This window comes from Coturnix japonica, chromosome 7 (genome assembly GCF_054131305.1).
Source record: "Coturnix japonica strain WE chromosome 7, WE-NBRP24, whole genome shotgun sequence".
Lineage (NCBI taxonomy): Eukaryota > Metazoa > Chordata > Aves > Galliformes > Phasianidae > Coturnix > Coturnix japonica.
This window is the reverse complement of record NC_140669.1, coordinates 32,455,593-32,470,065: the sequence shown is the minus strand read 5'-3', so window position 1 is coordinate 32,470,065 and position 14,473 is coordinate 32,455,593. Positions and strand designations below refer to the sequence as shown.

The window sequence follows — 14,473 nt, the reverse complement described above, 5'->3', positions numbered from 1 at the left end:
AGTTCACATTTAAACAAACAAATTAATTTAATAGCTCAGCACTTTGAGCATTCAAATGGACATAATTTTATCCACAGTAATATCAACATCTAAAGATCAACGGTATTTTATATAACTCTCCTGGTCCCTAACCACAGTGCATCCCAACAAGGCATATCTTTACTTTTCTCCACTATTTCAGTTTTTAATTGGTAGGAATATCAGTCTATCAGTCCCAAGGGTTGTTTTTTTATCCTCCCTTCTTCACCTTCTTGAAGACAGGTTTATGCTAAGAACCATCCTCCGGATTTTGTCTTCATTCTTTAAAATATTAGCTTTAACAGCACGGATCTTGTCTTGCTGGTCTTCAATCAGCTGGTCCAGCTCAGCCAGTTCAGCTTTTAGTGGTTCTACAGCACCATCAATGATGCTGAAAGAGATGCAAAGTGTTGTGTTACTGGAAACGTTATGCTGCTTCAGGTTACTTTAGCCTCCAAGAACATACATTCAATGCTTCAAAGTTTGCAAAGAATTTAAGTTGCGCTCATCCTTCCTGAAAGAAAGTTTAGGATGAGAAGCACAAAGGCAAAGCCGGCAACACAGAGAGGAACACTGTTTAGGAACACCCCCCCACACACACAATTCAACAGCAAGCAGTAATCTTGTCTAATCTAGTTTTTCTGTTAAAATCTCTGTGCTATGCAGTTATTCTGCCCCATCATGAGTGAGCACCAAGCACTTCTTTTACTTACCAGCCAAGAGCTCCAACTGCCTGGCGCAGGGACAAAGAGGGACTTGACTGTGTAGGATAGAGCATAAGAACAACACCCACTTTTTACTGGGGTCTCTGTATCTTATCATGATGCACATGGCAACAGCCATCCCTCCAGGCCTTGCAATAGGCATTTAAAGAGGAGGGAAGCACAGTGCAGAGGAGCAAGTACAATTGCTGTGGAGGTTGATGGCCTGCTACCAGCTGTTTCCTACAATGAGCCAGCAGCACAGCACTGCCCGCCAGCAGCACCAAGCCACAGCAAGCACCAAGTAGACATCTGATAAGGGGCAAGGTACAAGAAAACTGGCCCTCAGTAGCTGCTGACAAGGGCAGGCAATCCCACAATAACAGGAAATTTAATAAACAGGAATTAGATGCTAATGAAACCACTGATATACCTGAAGGGAATGGGACTGTTTGGCTTTAAAACCAGTGTGCCCCTTTCCACAGTGCTTCGCAGCCAGGGAGTTGATGGGCAGAACTAGTCTGCTGTCATTCTGAATTATCCAGTCACTGTGAGGACTGGGTAATCAGCTGAAGTCTGCATCTCATAATTATTTAGCTTTCCCCTCCTTTCTACTCCATTGACATAAATCACAAAAAATATCACTAGAAATTCTACTAACATTTCCCTAATCGGATTCTTCAATTGTCTTTCACAGAAGAAAAAACAGCCAACAAAGGTGCATCCAAATTCCACTACATATGGGAAGCATTCTCTTCTTCATGTCAGATACTGTGTAATTCTTCCCTGAAGGATCTGACAGGCTGTAGCACTACACTGAACTGATGAGGATCTCACTGCAATCCCTGCAAAGTGCTGTGATATGCTGCAGCAGTCCAAGCTCGTGAAAGGGAGCTGAATGGCTCTGCTAAAGTGATGCTGGTTTGCTCCCTGTCACCAGGGCTGGTTCAAGCTGTCTGGGCACAGGCAAGCAGGTCAGTGCCTCAGTTTCTACAGCTGTAAAATAAAACCCAATGCCATTTCCTTTCTCTTTGCAGCGGTCCTACATCCTAAGGCAACCACAGCTTAAGAAGGTGTTGTGTAAGAGCAAGGAATTGACATCATTAGGCTTTATATGTGAACCTAATTCCTACCCCAGCCCCACTAAGCCAGCAGCTGTAAAACTTCCAACATTTAACAAATTGCTACCTATCCAGATAAAACTTAGCTAAGGATACCACTCAGTGGCATGGTTGCTTCTGCAGGAAATAAAAGTATCGGTTCAACAGCAGTTATCTACATTGGAATCCATGATGACGAAATCAATCTTCAGTATCTGAGATCATTTTTAAGATCAGATTACATGGAATTGGGACGGTAGTTCTGTTTGCAAGGAGAATAAAAAGATATACTACTGAGGAAAGTAAAGCTGAAGCACCCCTTCCTAGGCATGACCTCCTTGGATGTGTTACCTTTGCTCTCCTGGCTTTCTGCTGTTGATTTCAAACCATGCACAGACAACAACTTACTGACACTGCTGCAGAACACGCAGATTTCAGCAGCATACAGAAAGCAGTTTGTGATTTAAGGATTCAGAACCCACCAGGCCTACTAACCTGCTCCTCCATTGCTCCAGATGTATTTGTGATAAGAAAACAAAGCAAAACACTACACCTTCTCATTTCACCTTAGCATTCACACAGCTGCTGCCATGTACCTCAGGTGACGTTAGCTGGAAAGATTTTAATGCTTCAAAATAACACAATTCTAACTGCAAATAAAATTCCCCAAACCACAATGGAGACTGATGACAAACTTGCATTTTGAAGCGGATAAAACTCTCTCCTCTCCTGTAAACAGATCTGTCTAGAGAGATAAACCAGACTTTCCCCGACCACGCTCACCTCTGCTCTTTCTGCAGAGCTTCTGCATGCTGTCTGTTCTCATGCCTCCACATCTGCAACTCGTTCTTCATGGCATCCATGTCTTCTTGAACGTAGTCCATGTTCCTGCCAAGCGTAAAGGTACTGCGGCTCAGAGTCTGAATAGAGTCCTGAAACTTCTCCACTTCTTTGGCTGCCAAGTCTCTCTCTTTCTTTCTAGCTGCTTCCGATATAAAAGGCTTCTCCTGACAGAAAGGATGGATAAAGAGAAAAGCATCAAAATGAGGAAAAATGTTGCACACAAGGTGTCAAATGAAGAATGTTTTAGACACTGCTGGCTACGAGGAGAAATCTTTACACAGTGTTCACAGTTTGAAAGGGAAGGGGAAGAAATGAAGCAATAGTTTAGAATCAGATGAGCAGAATGAGTATCACATCCAAGCCACCACTGCTAAGGAGAACTGCTATTAAACTGCAATAACATTGGCAATATTCAATTGCTTTTCAGACCAGGAGCACTTAATGTTAAACTTAGTATTTGATTCCATAAATGACCTCATCATCTTGACAATCTTACCCAGAGCAGTGGGTGTGAAGGGAGCACTGGTGGCAGACCTCCTCCTCCTTCGGCCACGTTTCACTTCAGTGTGTATATCAAATTTTTATATATTGAAAGGTAAGTGGCTTTAAGACACAAGAAGCTTTGCATTAAGTTTACTTAAAGTCATTTCAGTCATCTAATGTGTGCCAGAAAACTAGAAAGGTCTTTCTTTACCACCCCAACCACAGGATCAACCAGCTTCTAAGCACAGTTCCTAGCAGGTCTATGAGCACAGAGGTGACAGTATGCTTGTGTCTTGCTAGGACACCATGCCTACCACACTGGCCCTTACTGCCCTCCTACCCAACTGGCCTGCCTTCCTGTGTGAGCCGTGGGCTGTTTGTTCAGCTGTGTTTGGAGGCAGCAGGGATTACTGCCAAACACATTTCAGCAGCCCTCTGCTTACTGATGAACTCAGATATATATTATTCTAGAAAAATACTTCTAAAGACTTGAAGGCTGAGATTTACTTGTGTCTGATGCTTGTGTTTTACCACACACGCGGCACTGGAAACTGCAGGGCTTCTGAGTTTACTGGGATTTTATAATGTTGAAGTTGTTTAATAAGGACCTGGCCTGAAGTGACAACTGCTGGTGAACTCATGGCCTTTGCTTCCTATGTCAATTTGTGAGTGCTGGCTAAGCTATTAAAAATAACACTCATCTTAATTCCTTCTCACTCGAGCCGTGCCTCTCTCACAGCAGCAGGTGTTTCATTATGCCGTACTACATAAAACTCGTTGTTCTGATACTTCCCAGAGCCATCCCCATGCTTGCTGTCCTTTACAGCACAGAGATGAAAGCACTGATTATTGACTCATTTCATGCTGCGAGATGGTGAGCACCCAGGTTCAGAGCACAGCTACCCAGGGCTGAGGGGATACTCTCAATCTCTTCCTCAGCAAACCACTAAGCACAGTGCCAACAGCATCACCCCAACTGGCTTTGTCAGACTCCTTTCATGCCTTGTCCCTGAAAGCACAGATCACAGGGCACGTTTCCTTGGGCTCAGTGCACACTGGTAAGACTTTCTTTCCTGGAAATATTTTGTTTCCTCTTTACCTTGTGACAGTATATGAATGGATCAGCACAGTTATACATTGCATGCTCTCTACTGTAACTCATTTTTTTCCAGACAAGCTCTTGCTACACCTGCTTCCCCAAAGCCACAGAGAAGGCTTTAATCCACAGGACCTTATCTTCCACATCAAACCAGGAGGTTATCTATAAAGAAAATGGGACCTGGAACAATCCAAGCCCATACTACAGAAATCACCTTCAGCTCAGCAGCAGGGCTGTATGATATTCAGGAGCTTCCCAGGTAGAAGTTGTGCTGCCTTGTCATCCACGACAAACCCTTCCCACTTTCCTTCTCATATTCCTAAGTAGCTTCAAGTATCGAAATACACAAGCACTACAAGTCTATTAAACACTATTCAGACTTTAGAATGTACATCAACGGGATGGTTAGAAAACCGTGCAGCTCTGAAACACAAAACCACACGATACCAGAGATGTAGGAACACACAATACTATTTTGGTACATCCTTCATTCAAGGAGGAGCACTTAGAACTCCAAGGTCCCAACAACCTCCCCAACACCCGAGGGCACAGCAACTCACCCCACACACCACCATTAGCTTGAGGAGAGAAAGATAAGGATCAATCCTTTCTTTCTTTTCATACCGACCTCTACTTGATGCAGCCTAAGGAAAGCTGAAGTGCTCAAGCTTCACCAGCTATCACTTACTAAAGGCAGTTAAGGGGGAAAAAAGCCAAACCCAGAGCTGTCCTGTTGAATAGTTACAGTTATGGGTTAAAATCTGCGCAGGTCACCCTGAAATTACTAAGAATTATGGCAGATGGTTTATTACAACGAGCAACGTGGGTGGTTGGAGTCCTGAATGCCACCTTTGCTCATTCTGCACAAACACGTAACAGGATATATTCAGCCATAAGAAAAATGCCAGAATCAGAATTGTTCCAGCCTATTTAATTAGGTCATACACCTCCATGAACTCACCCCTTTCACAAAAGCCCAAGAATTAATAAATTACCCCCGTGTAAAAGACTGTATCACTTCTGTAGGCCCAACACGCTTCCTTTCCTTCATGTTTTTTCGTAAGGCACCAAGATAAATGTTTATTTTGGATTCCTGGGAAACAGCCTGCCTTTCCCATTACCTCAACCCAAACGGAACACGACGTGGACTCAAACGCAGGCATCTAAGAAATTAAAAAGCAGAATTATTCTCCTTAATGGATGAAGGGGAAATTATCAACAGGGCTCCAGAAACCACCAAAGTTTTCCCTGTGTTGAATTCATCCTCGTTAAAGCAATTACTACCAACATAAAGCCAATCATTCACAAGACATTTGCTTCCAGCATCCCTGCTGCTGAGGGTATGGGAAATGCCCGGTATCCACAGAGTTAAAGAGGTGGTGGGACTTCCCCCCCCCCCCCCCCCCAATCCCACACACACACCCTGCTTGAAAAGTTCACTTCTAGGAACAGCATTTGATTGCTTTTATAGAGCTTCCCCTTTTGTTTCCATTTTCTAAATTAACAGTTTTTAAATAAGAAACAAATTACAACAAGCATCCATCAAGCAGTTAATAGTTTCTACAGCCCCTTTTAACTATTGTATTATGTCCCATTATGGAAAAAGACCCGAGTAATCATAGTTTTATTGAGCTATACTATTTCCTTCTACCTCTTTCTACAGCAAGGACGTCCCAGAAACTTCATTTTGGACAAGTAATTTTGATACATTCAATGCAAAAATAACAACTTTTTTTTTTTTTTTTTACTGTACAAAATATTTTTTGATCATAAAGGGTGTTTTCTTTTCCTGCTTTTTACAGAGCCTGCATTTTAAGTATATGGTAACTATCCACTAGGGATCACTGTAAGAAAGTCCTCCACAGTAACAGAGGGGAAAACAGTAAATGAACAGTAAATGTTAAATCATTTCAAATGGACGGGATGCTTTTTCTGCTTATGCCAGGTACTGAGTTCAGCAGCAGGCCAAGGCAACAGAGACACCATGTTCTGTACCATTAGACTTACCAGAGTCTGACCTGCTTCAGAGCTGGAAGACACTAGGAGACAAAAAACATAGGATGGAATTTTCAGATGTATGTAAATGTCCCACCTCAGCTCCTTGAGCTGCCTTGCTGCAGAGAAGCCAGCTTGCTATTCACCATGCTGAGCAGAATCCTATGTGTCTGACCACACACAAACCAACTCATGTGAAATGGCACACTGGGTGCCGGTCCTGCCCTGCCCTCCCTCTCTGCTCACACTGTCAGAACTGTGGGTCCGCGGTTTTCTCTGTGTAAACAGCAGCCCCTTTTCCATTCCAAATTAATTGTAACACATGTTTCTTGTGTTAGCCAACTGCTTTCACACCAGTCTATGCCCCAGCACAAGGTCTTGGCCAGATCCACTGATAACCCTCTTGAAATGTATGCACATCACCTGTAGCTCTCCTGCAACAGCCGCTAGCACAGTATCCTTTCCTGGGATGGAAAGCACAGCTGCCTCACTGCACTTCTACATACACTTTGTTTAACATATCCATCTGCTGTCACTTATTTATTCTATACCCAGAGGAGGGAGCATTTGTGTAGCATGCAAAGGCCGCAGCACAGCAGCCATTATACCAAGAACATCACAAGAGTGACAGAAGTTCCATTCCTACCTTCACTGCTTGTAAGACAACTACTCAAGGAGCACTTTTCAATTCCCCTTTTTCTTCCTGGCAATAAGCAGGGAAACTCAAGCATTAATTACTCAGATAAAGCTCATACAACACCTGACCACCATGGTACAGTTCTTTGAGGAACTGAACATTCCTCCCTGCACCTTTATACTGTAACCACTGTGATAAGAACACATCACCGCAGCCAGAGCTGATAGACAAAGACAAAAGCCTTTGTGCAGGTAATTCATACTAAATCCTGCTGTCAGCACTTCTTATAACATGTAAACTGGTGGGATGTTGAGAAACTGTGAGCCCCTTCCAATCACTGATGAGATGGGAGATATGAATACAAATGGTTAACACATCACATTACTGCTTGCACTGATTGGATGTGGATGCAGTGCTGCGCAGCTGGTGGATTAATGTACAAAATCAATGACCTGAACAAACAGAATCAGCATTGATTGTATTTGCTCTAAGCTTACAAGTACCTACTTGATTTACAGCACTTGTAATTGAAGTTAATATTATCCAGGTGCTAAGCTGTTTTAATATCACTTGTTACTAGCATGAACCTCAAATCTGTTTCTTCTCCGAAGCCTATGAACTATATTTGGGAAAGATGCAAATTCTGTGATCCCACTTGCTTCAACTATTTAATAACCTGCCTACACTTTCCACACATCAAATAAATGAAGTGGAATACAAAACGTACCATCTGTTTCTTTCTCTGTTTAACATAAGAGGATTAGATTCTAAACAAATACATTTAGGAAGTCTTTTTAGGAATTTGTTAGGCTGAATGTAGCTAATCAAGGCAGCAGAAACCTTGTGTATTTCCAGACTGACCTTTTTGTTTGACCTGAAAACTGTGTATATTATTTTAAGTTTCTGCACATGCAAAACCTACATGATGAAAGTCCCTGTCGTTCTTGATTTTCTTGGCTTTTTCTCTATTAAAGCTTAAAAAGCACAGTGAAGGTTTCAGGCACATGTTTTTAACACAAACAAATACTCTTCTGCAATCAGCAGTTAGGAGTAAAGGTATGGAACACCCCCAAGAGCCCACAAGTGCTACGTTTCCATTAAGTACTACTTCACCAGCTTCTGCTAATTTCTAATTGATTAATCCACAGTAATTCAGGTAGAGCCACTGATCAGTTAATTGCTGCATTAGATAAAAAAGCATCAGCGTAAAGCATCAGCCAAAAGATCCAGTGCTCAGATTACAGCTTCTCTCTTCATCTTTTGGAAGAAAGACAGGGCTTTAATGAGTAGCTAATAGATCTGAGAGAGCATTTTACTTATTTTACATGCATTGAATAGTTTAATAAGACCAGGGCAGACAAACATCCTTACTGACAGACACAGAGATCAACCTCAGGTACAATTTCCCAAAGAATTATTCTTTCCAATTTTCACTGGACTTGTAATTATCCAAAACACAGTCATCACATTTTACTCCACATTGCAAAACGCATTTTGGAATACTGTTGCACGCTGATGTAGAAGATATTTCTTCTGGAGAGTTTGATGGAAAACCAATTAAATGAAAGAGCTGGGAGTCTGGGGAGAAATGGTCAGGTCTCAGACTGATGCTGCTCCCAGCAGACTGCACAGCCAGACCTGGCACAAAACCCACAGCTGTTTCAACACAACACACTGGCCAGCACTCAGCCCCATTGCCGGAACAGGACATAGTTACACTTGCAAGCAGAGAGCACTTGACAGGAATAAATCATTCCAAACTCTTCTTTTTAATTACTGTTACTGCCTCTCCCCACAGAGATCCCACAGACCAGTAACTATTCTTTCCCAAACTGCTGGTCTAAGGCCTCGTGTGAGTTCTACCTGTCACTGTGTTCTGTGAGCTCAGGAGCATGGAGGCCATGCTAGGTCCTGAAAGATTCCAAGAGTCAACACCACACAAGAAAGGTATTTTTCACTGTTACTTTCTCTCTGTCCTCTAAAATAAACTCTCAGAATTCAGCAGTCCCTCCAGCTCATATTTTCTGGGCTACGTCTTTCAAGTCCCAGTCACCAACATTTAATCATCTTTTCCATCAACTTTTCCTCTGCTGTCAGGAAAACTGCACTTCTCCTCTCTGGACCGCAACAACTTCTTCAACTAAGGAGGGTAGACAGCAATAGGACAAGCAGGAATGGTTTGAAACCGAGACAGGGGAGGTTTAGGTTGGATATTAGGAGGAAGTTTTTCACCTAGAGGGTGGTGACGCACTGGCACAGGTTGCCCAAGGAGGCTGTGGATGCCCCATCCCTGCAGGCATTCAAGGCCAGGCTGGATGTGGCTCTGGGCAGCCTGGTCTGCTGGCTGGCAACCCTGCATGTAGCAGAGGGGTTGAAACTCAGTGACCATTATGGCCCTTTTCAATCCAGGCCATTCTATGATTTAATTTGAAAAGCAGTAGCAGCAAGGAGACTAAATGCAGCAGCAGCAGCCAGCTGCTTGGATATGAGAACAGATGATATTCCAGGAGCTTACTGCTGCCTGCAGTTTCTCACGTGATGGAAATCAGCAGGTTTGTTTTTCCAGAATTAGTTGTCTATTATCAGCACTGCTAACACAGATCAGTGCTTCAAAAGAAGCAACAAAAGGCAAACAGGGACAGAATGAGTGTGTTTTAGAGACTGAAAATAGGCAGTGGGACTAAACGATGATTGCACAGGGACACAGGGGCTGACATGCATTTAAAACAAAATCTAAGGGGTTAAAAGGGAATTGTTTTATTTAGTGAGCTACATGTATTCAGGGGAGAAAAAAGAAAAAAGAAAAAAGAAAGGGAAAATTGAGTACAAGTCCCAGAGGAAGCTTCCAGAACATGGAACCCATGATGTTTTGTAAATGTTCCCTACTGTTCATTTCTATGCCCAGTGCTCAGTTGACAGGACACGATACAGCACAATATTGCCTGCATTCCCATTATGTACTGGCAGGAAAAAAAGACTGAATTCAACTGCTACTGCCATCCTAAAACTTAGTCTGGAGATTGATAATTGAACAGCACCACCTAGCTATAAAACTAGGAACAGCTTCATCTCGTGTTCTCACAAATACCAGCTCAACACACACAAACTTTAGAGCTACTGCAATATTATCTCTAAACCCTCCCTTTCCCCAAACTGCTCTACAAAGACATTCACTTCAGACACTCATCAAAAATAGCCAAGAGCATTTAAATGATCAGTGTGCAAGCAGTATGAGGTGCACGTTTATAATAAATAGTTCATAATTCAGCAAGTTGAACAAAACTGTAACTACTCAAAATGGGTTATGAGCAGAAAATGAAATCTTTCCCATTTTAAGAATTATTTTTCTTCTTTAATCTCAGCCCATGCAACACACGAGGAATTTTGGTTGGTCAAGCAGGTCTGGATCTCATACAACCCCAAGCCTGAGATAGGAAGATGCTTCCCCATGGGTCTGATTCTACCTCCTTCACTTTCTCCATGTGCTGGGGAAGGAACGAAAAGGCTGGTCTACATGACAGCACAATTCACTGCCACTACAGCATTTGGGAGTGCCTCTATTTAAGAGATTTGTTGATTTTACCCTCCCAAAAATCACAATCCTAACAAGTTGTGTCATTTTTGCTGCAGATTGCCAGAAGTGATTATGAAAGCATACAAACGCTAGATAAAATCTTTCTTTTATATTTAAAACAGTCTACTGTCTATCATGAGTTTTAGTCCCTTGGGGACTTGTTTCTTCCAGCTGTACACTTTACTCATAACCTATCACAATGTTGTTACTCACTGCCAAGAACTATATTCATTTAAGTAACAGAAGGCCAATAAGTGGCCAAGGCTTCAAAAGTTTCTCCTGATTTCAGAGAGGTGTTTGAAAGAGTTTTGTTAAAAGCTTAGTGTTCTTCAGGTCTGAGTTGCAGCACCTAATAGAAGAGCAGCATACAACACCACATCTATCACTAACACTGAATAAAGGTAAGAAGAGAGGTGCAAGTAGAACTGAAGATTTAAGAGCACTTGCCTCTCCAAAATGCTACGTTTCTTATTCAAAACCTTGCCAAAGGTTCAAAAAAAGTCAATCCAAAATGCTCCACCTTTTGTGCCTCCTTGCAACACGAGCTGTGTAAGGCTAAAAGAGCAAGAGCTGCCACGTTATGGAAGGAATACATGAATATCAGGGTGCTTCAACATCTTGGTTTTGGTTTGTGATCGCTCCTAGAACAGCTCTAGACCTCCCTCCCTCTTATTTCCCTATCCCAGTTTCTGGCTGGAGAAATAAAATCACTTCCTTGTTTCAGTCTAGAAAGCCCAGGTCTGCTAGATTTTACTAACGTAGCACCTGGTGATATGGTAATACTTACTGTACATGGTTAACTGCACCAGAGATCCCTATGTTTTATAGGTAATTATAATGACTTATGATCGGTTGATAGGACCAGAGGACAATTAAGATTGAAACAATAATTAATTACGTAGCTGCATAAATGCAGTGTGTGCCTTATTGCATCTATGGCAAGGCTGAGATCAAGCAGGCTAAAAAGGACTACTAAATGCTGTATGAAACCACGTTACAATATATAATAACCACAATTTCTTGCAGGCTATTTCCATCTTACTTTTTCTGTCGTCTTAGATGATTTTTGTGATGCTTCATAATCCTTTTTTGTTTCCAGGATTCTTTTCACAAGTCCACCTGGAGAAAATGAGGATATTTCTCAGAACATGATTCTAAACATTCAAGACAATAACATCAAACCCAACATGAACAGTATTCTATTGTATTTCAATTACTGAGATACAAGATACTTTAAATTTATTTTTCCACTGTCTTATCTGCATACACATGCACATGTGTATACACAGATAGCAATCTGCTAATAATTTATTGGTACAGAGAAATAAGCCTCCCTAAATCACATCCACTGTGGCCACAATGGACTGAAGGCCCTGAATCAGATATCAGAGGTCACAAGTAAGCATAACCATTGCCATGAACCAGACAATCAATTTTCCTAGAAGCTTTTCTCTAACTTGCCTTGACCAGCCAACCCCTTCACTTATCTCAAAGAGACATACAGAAGATACATGTTTGACATCTGCTGTAAATCCCACTGCTCGGCTATACAAGACTTCATTTGAGAAATATTTGCCATGTTCTTGCAAAGTTGCAAGGTTCTGCTCCATCAAAAGGTATTTTGCTGCTGTATTCCCCATTGCAAGAGCTTAGTACTTGGTTTAAACTTGTGGCTTTACTCTTATGTATATGCATACAAATACAGACAAAAGCAAACATACCATGCTTCTCATCCTCCACCAGATCCACTTCTGGCTCCTATACATGCAGGGAGAGAGCTTTAGTTGGAAAAACTTGGTATTACTACAATATAAAACTATTCAACAACACATCCAGCTAGAAGCACAAAGGCTGAGAAAAGGTTCTATAATTTATAACGTTAACAAACCATTTCCAGCTCTGGCATTTCAGGCACGGGCAAGGCTGCCTCCACCACAAACTGGTCATCATCATCATCAGAAGCCTGCTGGTCTATGATCACATTTGAGACTGCCTTAGCACTACCGTTCCTGATAAGAGATGAAACGAACATGAAAACCTATTAAGTTTTTAGGCCCAATCCCATTCAGATCTATCCCCTCACCTCCTTCCATAAAATAAAGCAGCACACCAAATTCCTTCACTGCCATTACTCCTGAATACACTGCTTTAGTGCTTGACACTTATTTGACATCACCTGCAAGACATTTTGGCCATAAATTCAAGGGGCTGTTTCAGCCTTTTTTTGAGCATGAGATACACTACATGCCTTACAGATCTCTTATATTGATAGTTAAGATTAATATTCCAGGCTTACCTGTTTGAAAGTTCCCAGTGACAAAAAAATTAATCAAATTGTATCTATCATTGAACTTCCTTATGTGGCCACTAACTGTAACTTCTAAATAATACACTGGATTTGCAGAAAGGCTTGAGTTTTCCTGCCTGAATCAGTAGGGTGACTCATCCTGATGCTATTCACTGGCACAGGGTGAACACAACATCTTAGAATACTGTGGCGTAAAAGCCAACAGCATCTTTTCTGCATCACCCACACTTCTTACCTTTCTGGAAGCAAAGCCTCCGTGCTTTCTTGGCGTTTCACTACTCGGGGTGGTGCTGGCCTTGCACTGCCAGGACGAGGAATACGTCTGCAAGAAAAAAGACTTTTCACCTACACTGTAAAAGGAAGCATAAAACCAATGGAAACATCCCCAGAGTAGAATCCTATATGGCAATACCTTCTGACCTAGTAGGAGTCTGAGAAAACCTAACAAGTGTGACCTTCAACAAGAATAGTATCATTTTGGGTAAAACCACCTCTTAGTTTGTCTCACTAAAAATAATCTGGATACTGCACAGTTAACTAGCAATAACAGCAAAAGGAAAAAGTATATTTCCATAAGTAATACAATTACAGTAGCTTATTTCTGGGCAAAGAAAAAGTAAACTGGGATTTGAAAGTCAAGTTCATCTTATCCCTAACACCATACTTCTGAAGTGATGCAACAGACTCAGACTCTTCACAGATCACTCTTAATATAATAAGATTACATCAAGGCACTTTTTGGATTAAGAATGCACATCCAAGGCATGAAGTTTCCTTCGTAGAAGGAAATGAAAACAAATAAAATGAACCGTACATGGGATAATATTCATTATTGCACGCCACAAGCACAAACTGCTTCACATTCCCTTGCTATTTTCCAATTGACGGTTCTAATGTTATAATGGGATGGAAAGTACTAGGATAATAGCAGGGTGACAAAGTCTCTGGCTGCAGCAAATGAGAACAAGCCCAAGCACAGCAACCACAGAATCAAAAATGAAGGAAAAGAGCTGCTTGCCTTTGAATGGCTTCAAACACACAGGGAACTCCAGCAAAAAACACCCTCATCTCCACTGCCAACCCTTAAATGAGGTCTGGGAAGGGGTGGATCCTGGCTCCAGCCCTTCCAATCACTCAGACACACTGCATGCTCCTGAGCTCCCTTGGGCTGGCCCTGCCTTCCCACCAGGTGCTCAATCACTGCTTCAGCATTTCCACTACAACCATGTGACCTCCAGACACCACTGGTGCTTCACTCAGACAGAATAAAGAACAGGAACCAACCTTTGGATAGCCTGAGGTGGAAGATCATTGGGTGCTTCATCGTTTTCAGATACAGCAGGTTTTTCAGGATCAAGGTTCTCTGCTTCATCTTCTATTCAATAGAAAAAAATGTAATAGTGGCTTACCTGCCACGTAGAAAATGCAAATCTAATTCTTTACAACAGTATTTCAAGCCTTATCAACATTATACTTTAATGTGTTAATGAAATTAATCATATGACAAACTAAGTGCAACTCTACAAGCTTTATATATCCAAGGTCTCAGCTGATTTCTTGCTCTCACTGCATCTTGATGTCTACCACACATGTTGCTTTACAAGATAGAAAGGAGAATTTCACCCTCACCATTCACCACTGCCCCAGTTATCTGCTGCTGTAGGAAAGGTTTTGTGGATCGCTTTTAACATGAGCTGAACCCACAAATACAAGTA

The 14,473-nt window shown here is 41.8% G+C and overlaps 1 protein-coding gene across 5 annotated transcripts in view; it reads right to left on the bottom strand.

The window, feature by feature from the left end:
• Positions 1-8: 8 nt before the first annotated feature.
• IFT54 (intraflagellar transport 54) overlaps positions 9-14,473 on the bottom strand; it is a 28,221-nt gene continuing 13,756 nt past the window's right edge. The window contains exons 8-14 of one of the 5 annotated variants that reach the window (XR_014948428.1): positions 14,043-14,133; positions 12,994-13,080; positions 12,339-12,459; positions 12,172-12,228; positions 11,493-11,569; positions 2,603-2,826; positions 9-409 (exon numbers count right to left, since the gene is read on the bottom strand). Coding sequence is in view for 4 of the 5 variants with exons in the window: in XM_015867710.3 (XP_015723196.2) it covers positions 244-409; positions 2,603-2,826; positions 11,493-11,569; positions 12,172-12,208; positions 12,339-12,459; positions 12,994-13,080; positions 14,043-14,133 (803 nt within the window). In the remaining variant the exon portion in view is untranslated. Of the gene's footprint in view, positions 410-2,602; positions 2,827-2,860; positions 5,408-5,949; positions 6,284-11,492; positions 11,570-12,171; positions 12,229-12,338; positions 12,460-12,993; positions 13,081-14,042; positions 14,134-14,473 lie in introns of those variants that run through there. The other 4 variants (XM_015867710.3, XM_085553632.1, XM_085553630.1 and 1 more) reach the window with 4 other exon arrangements.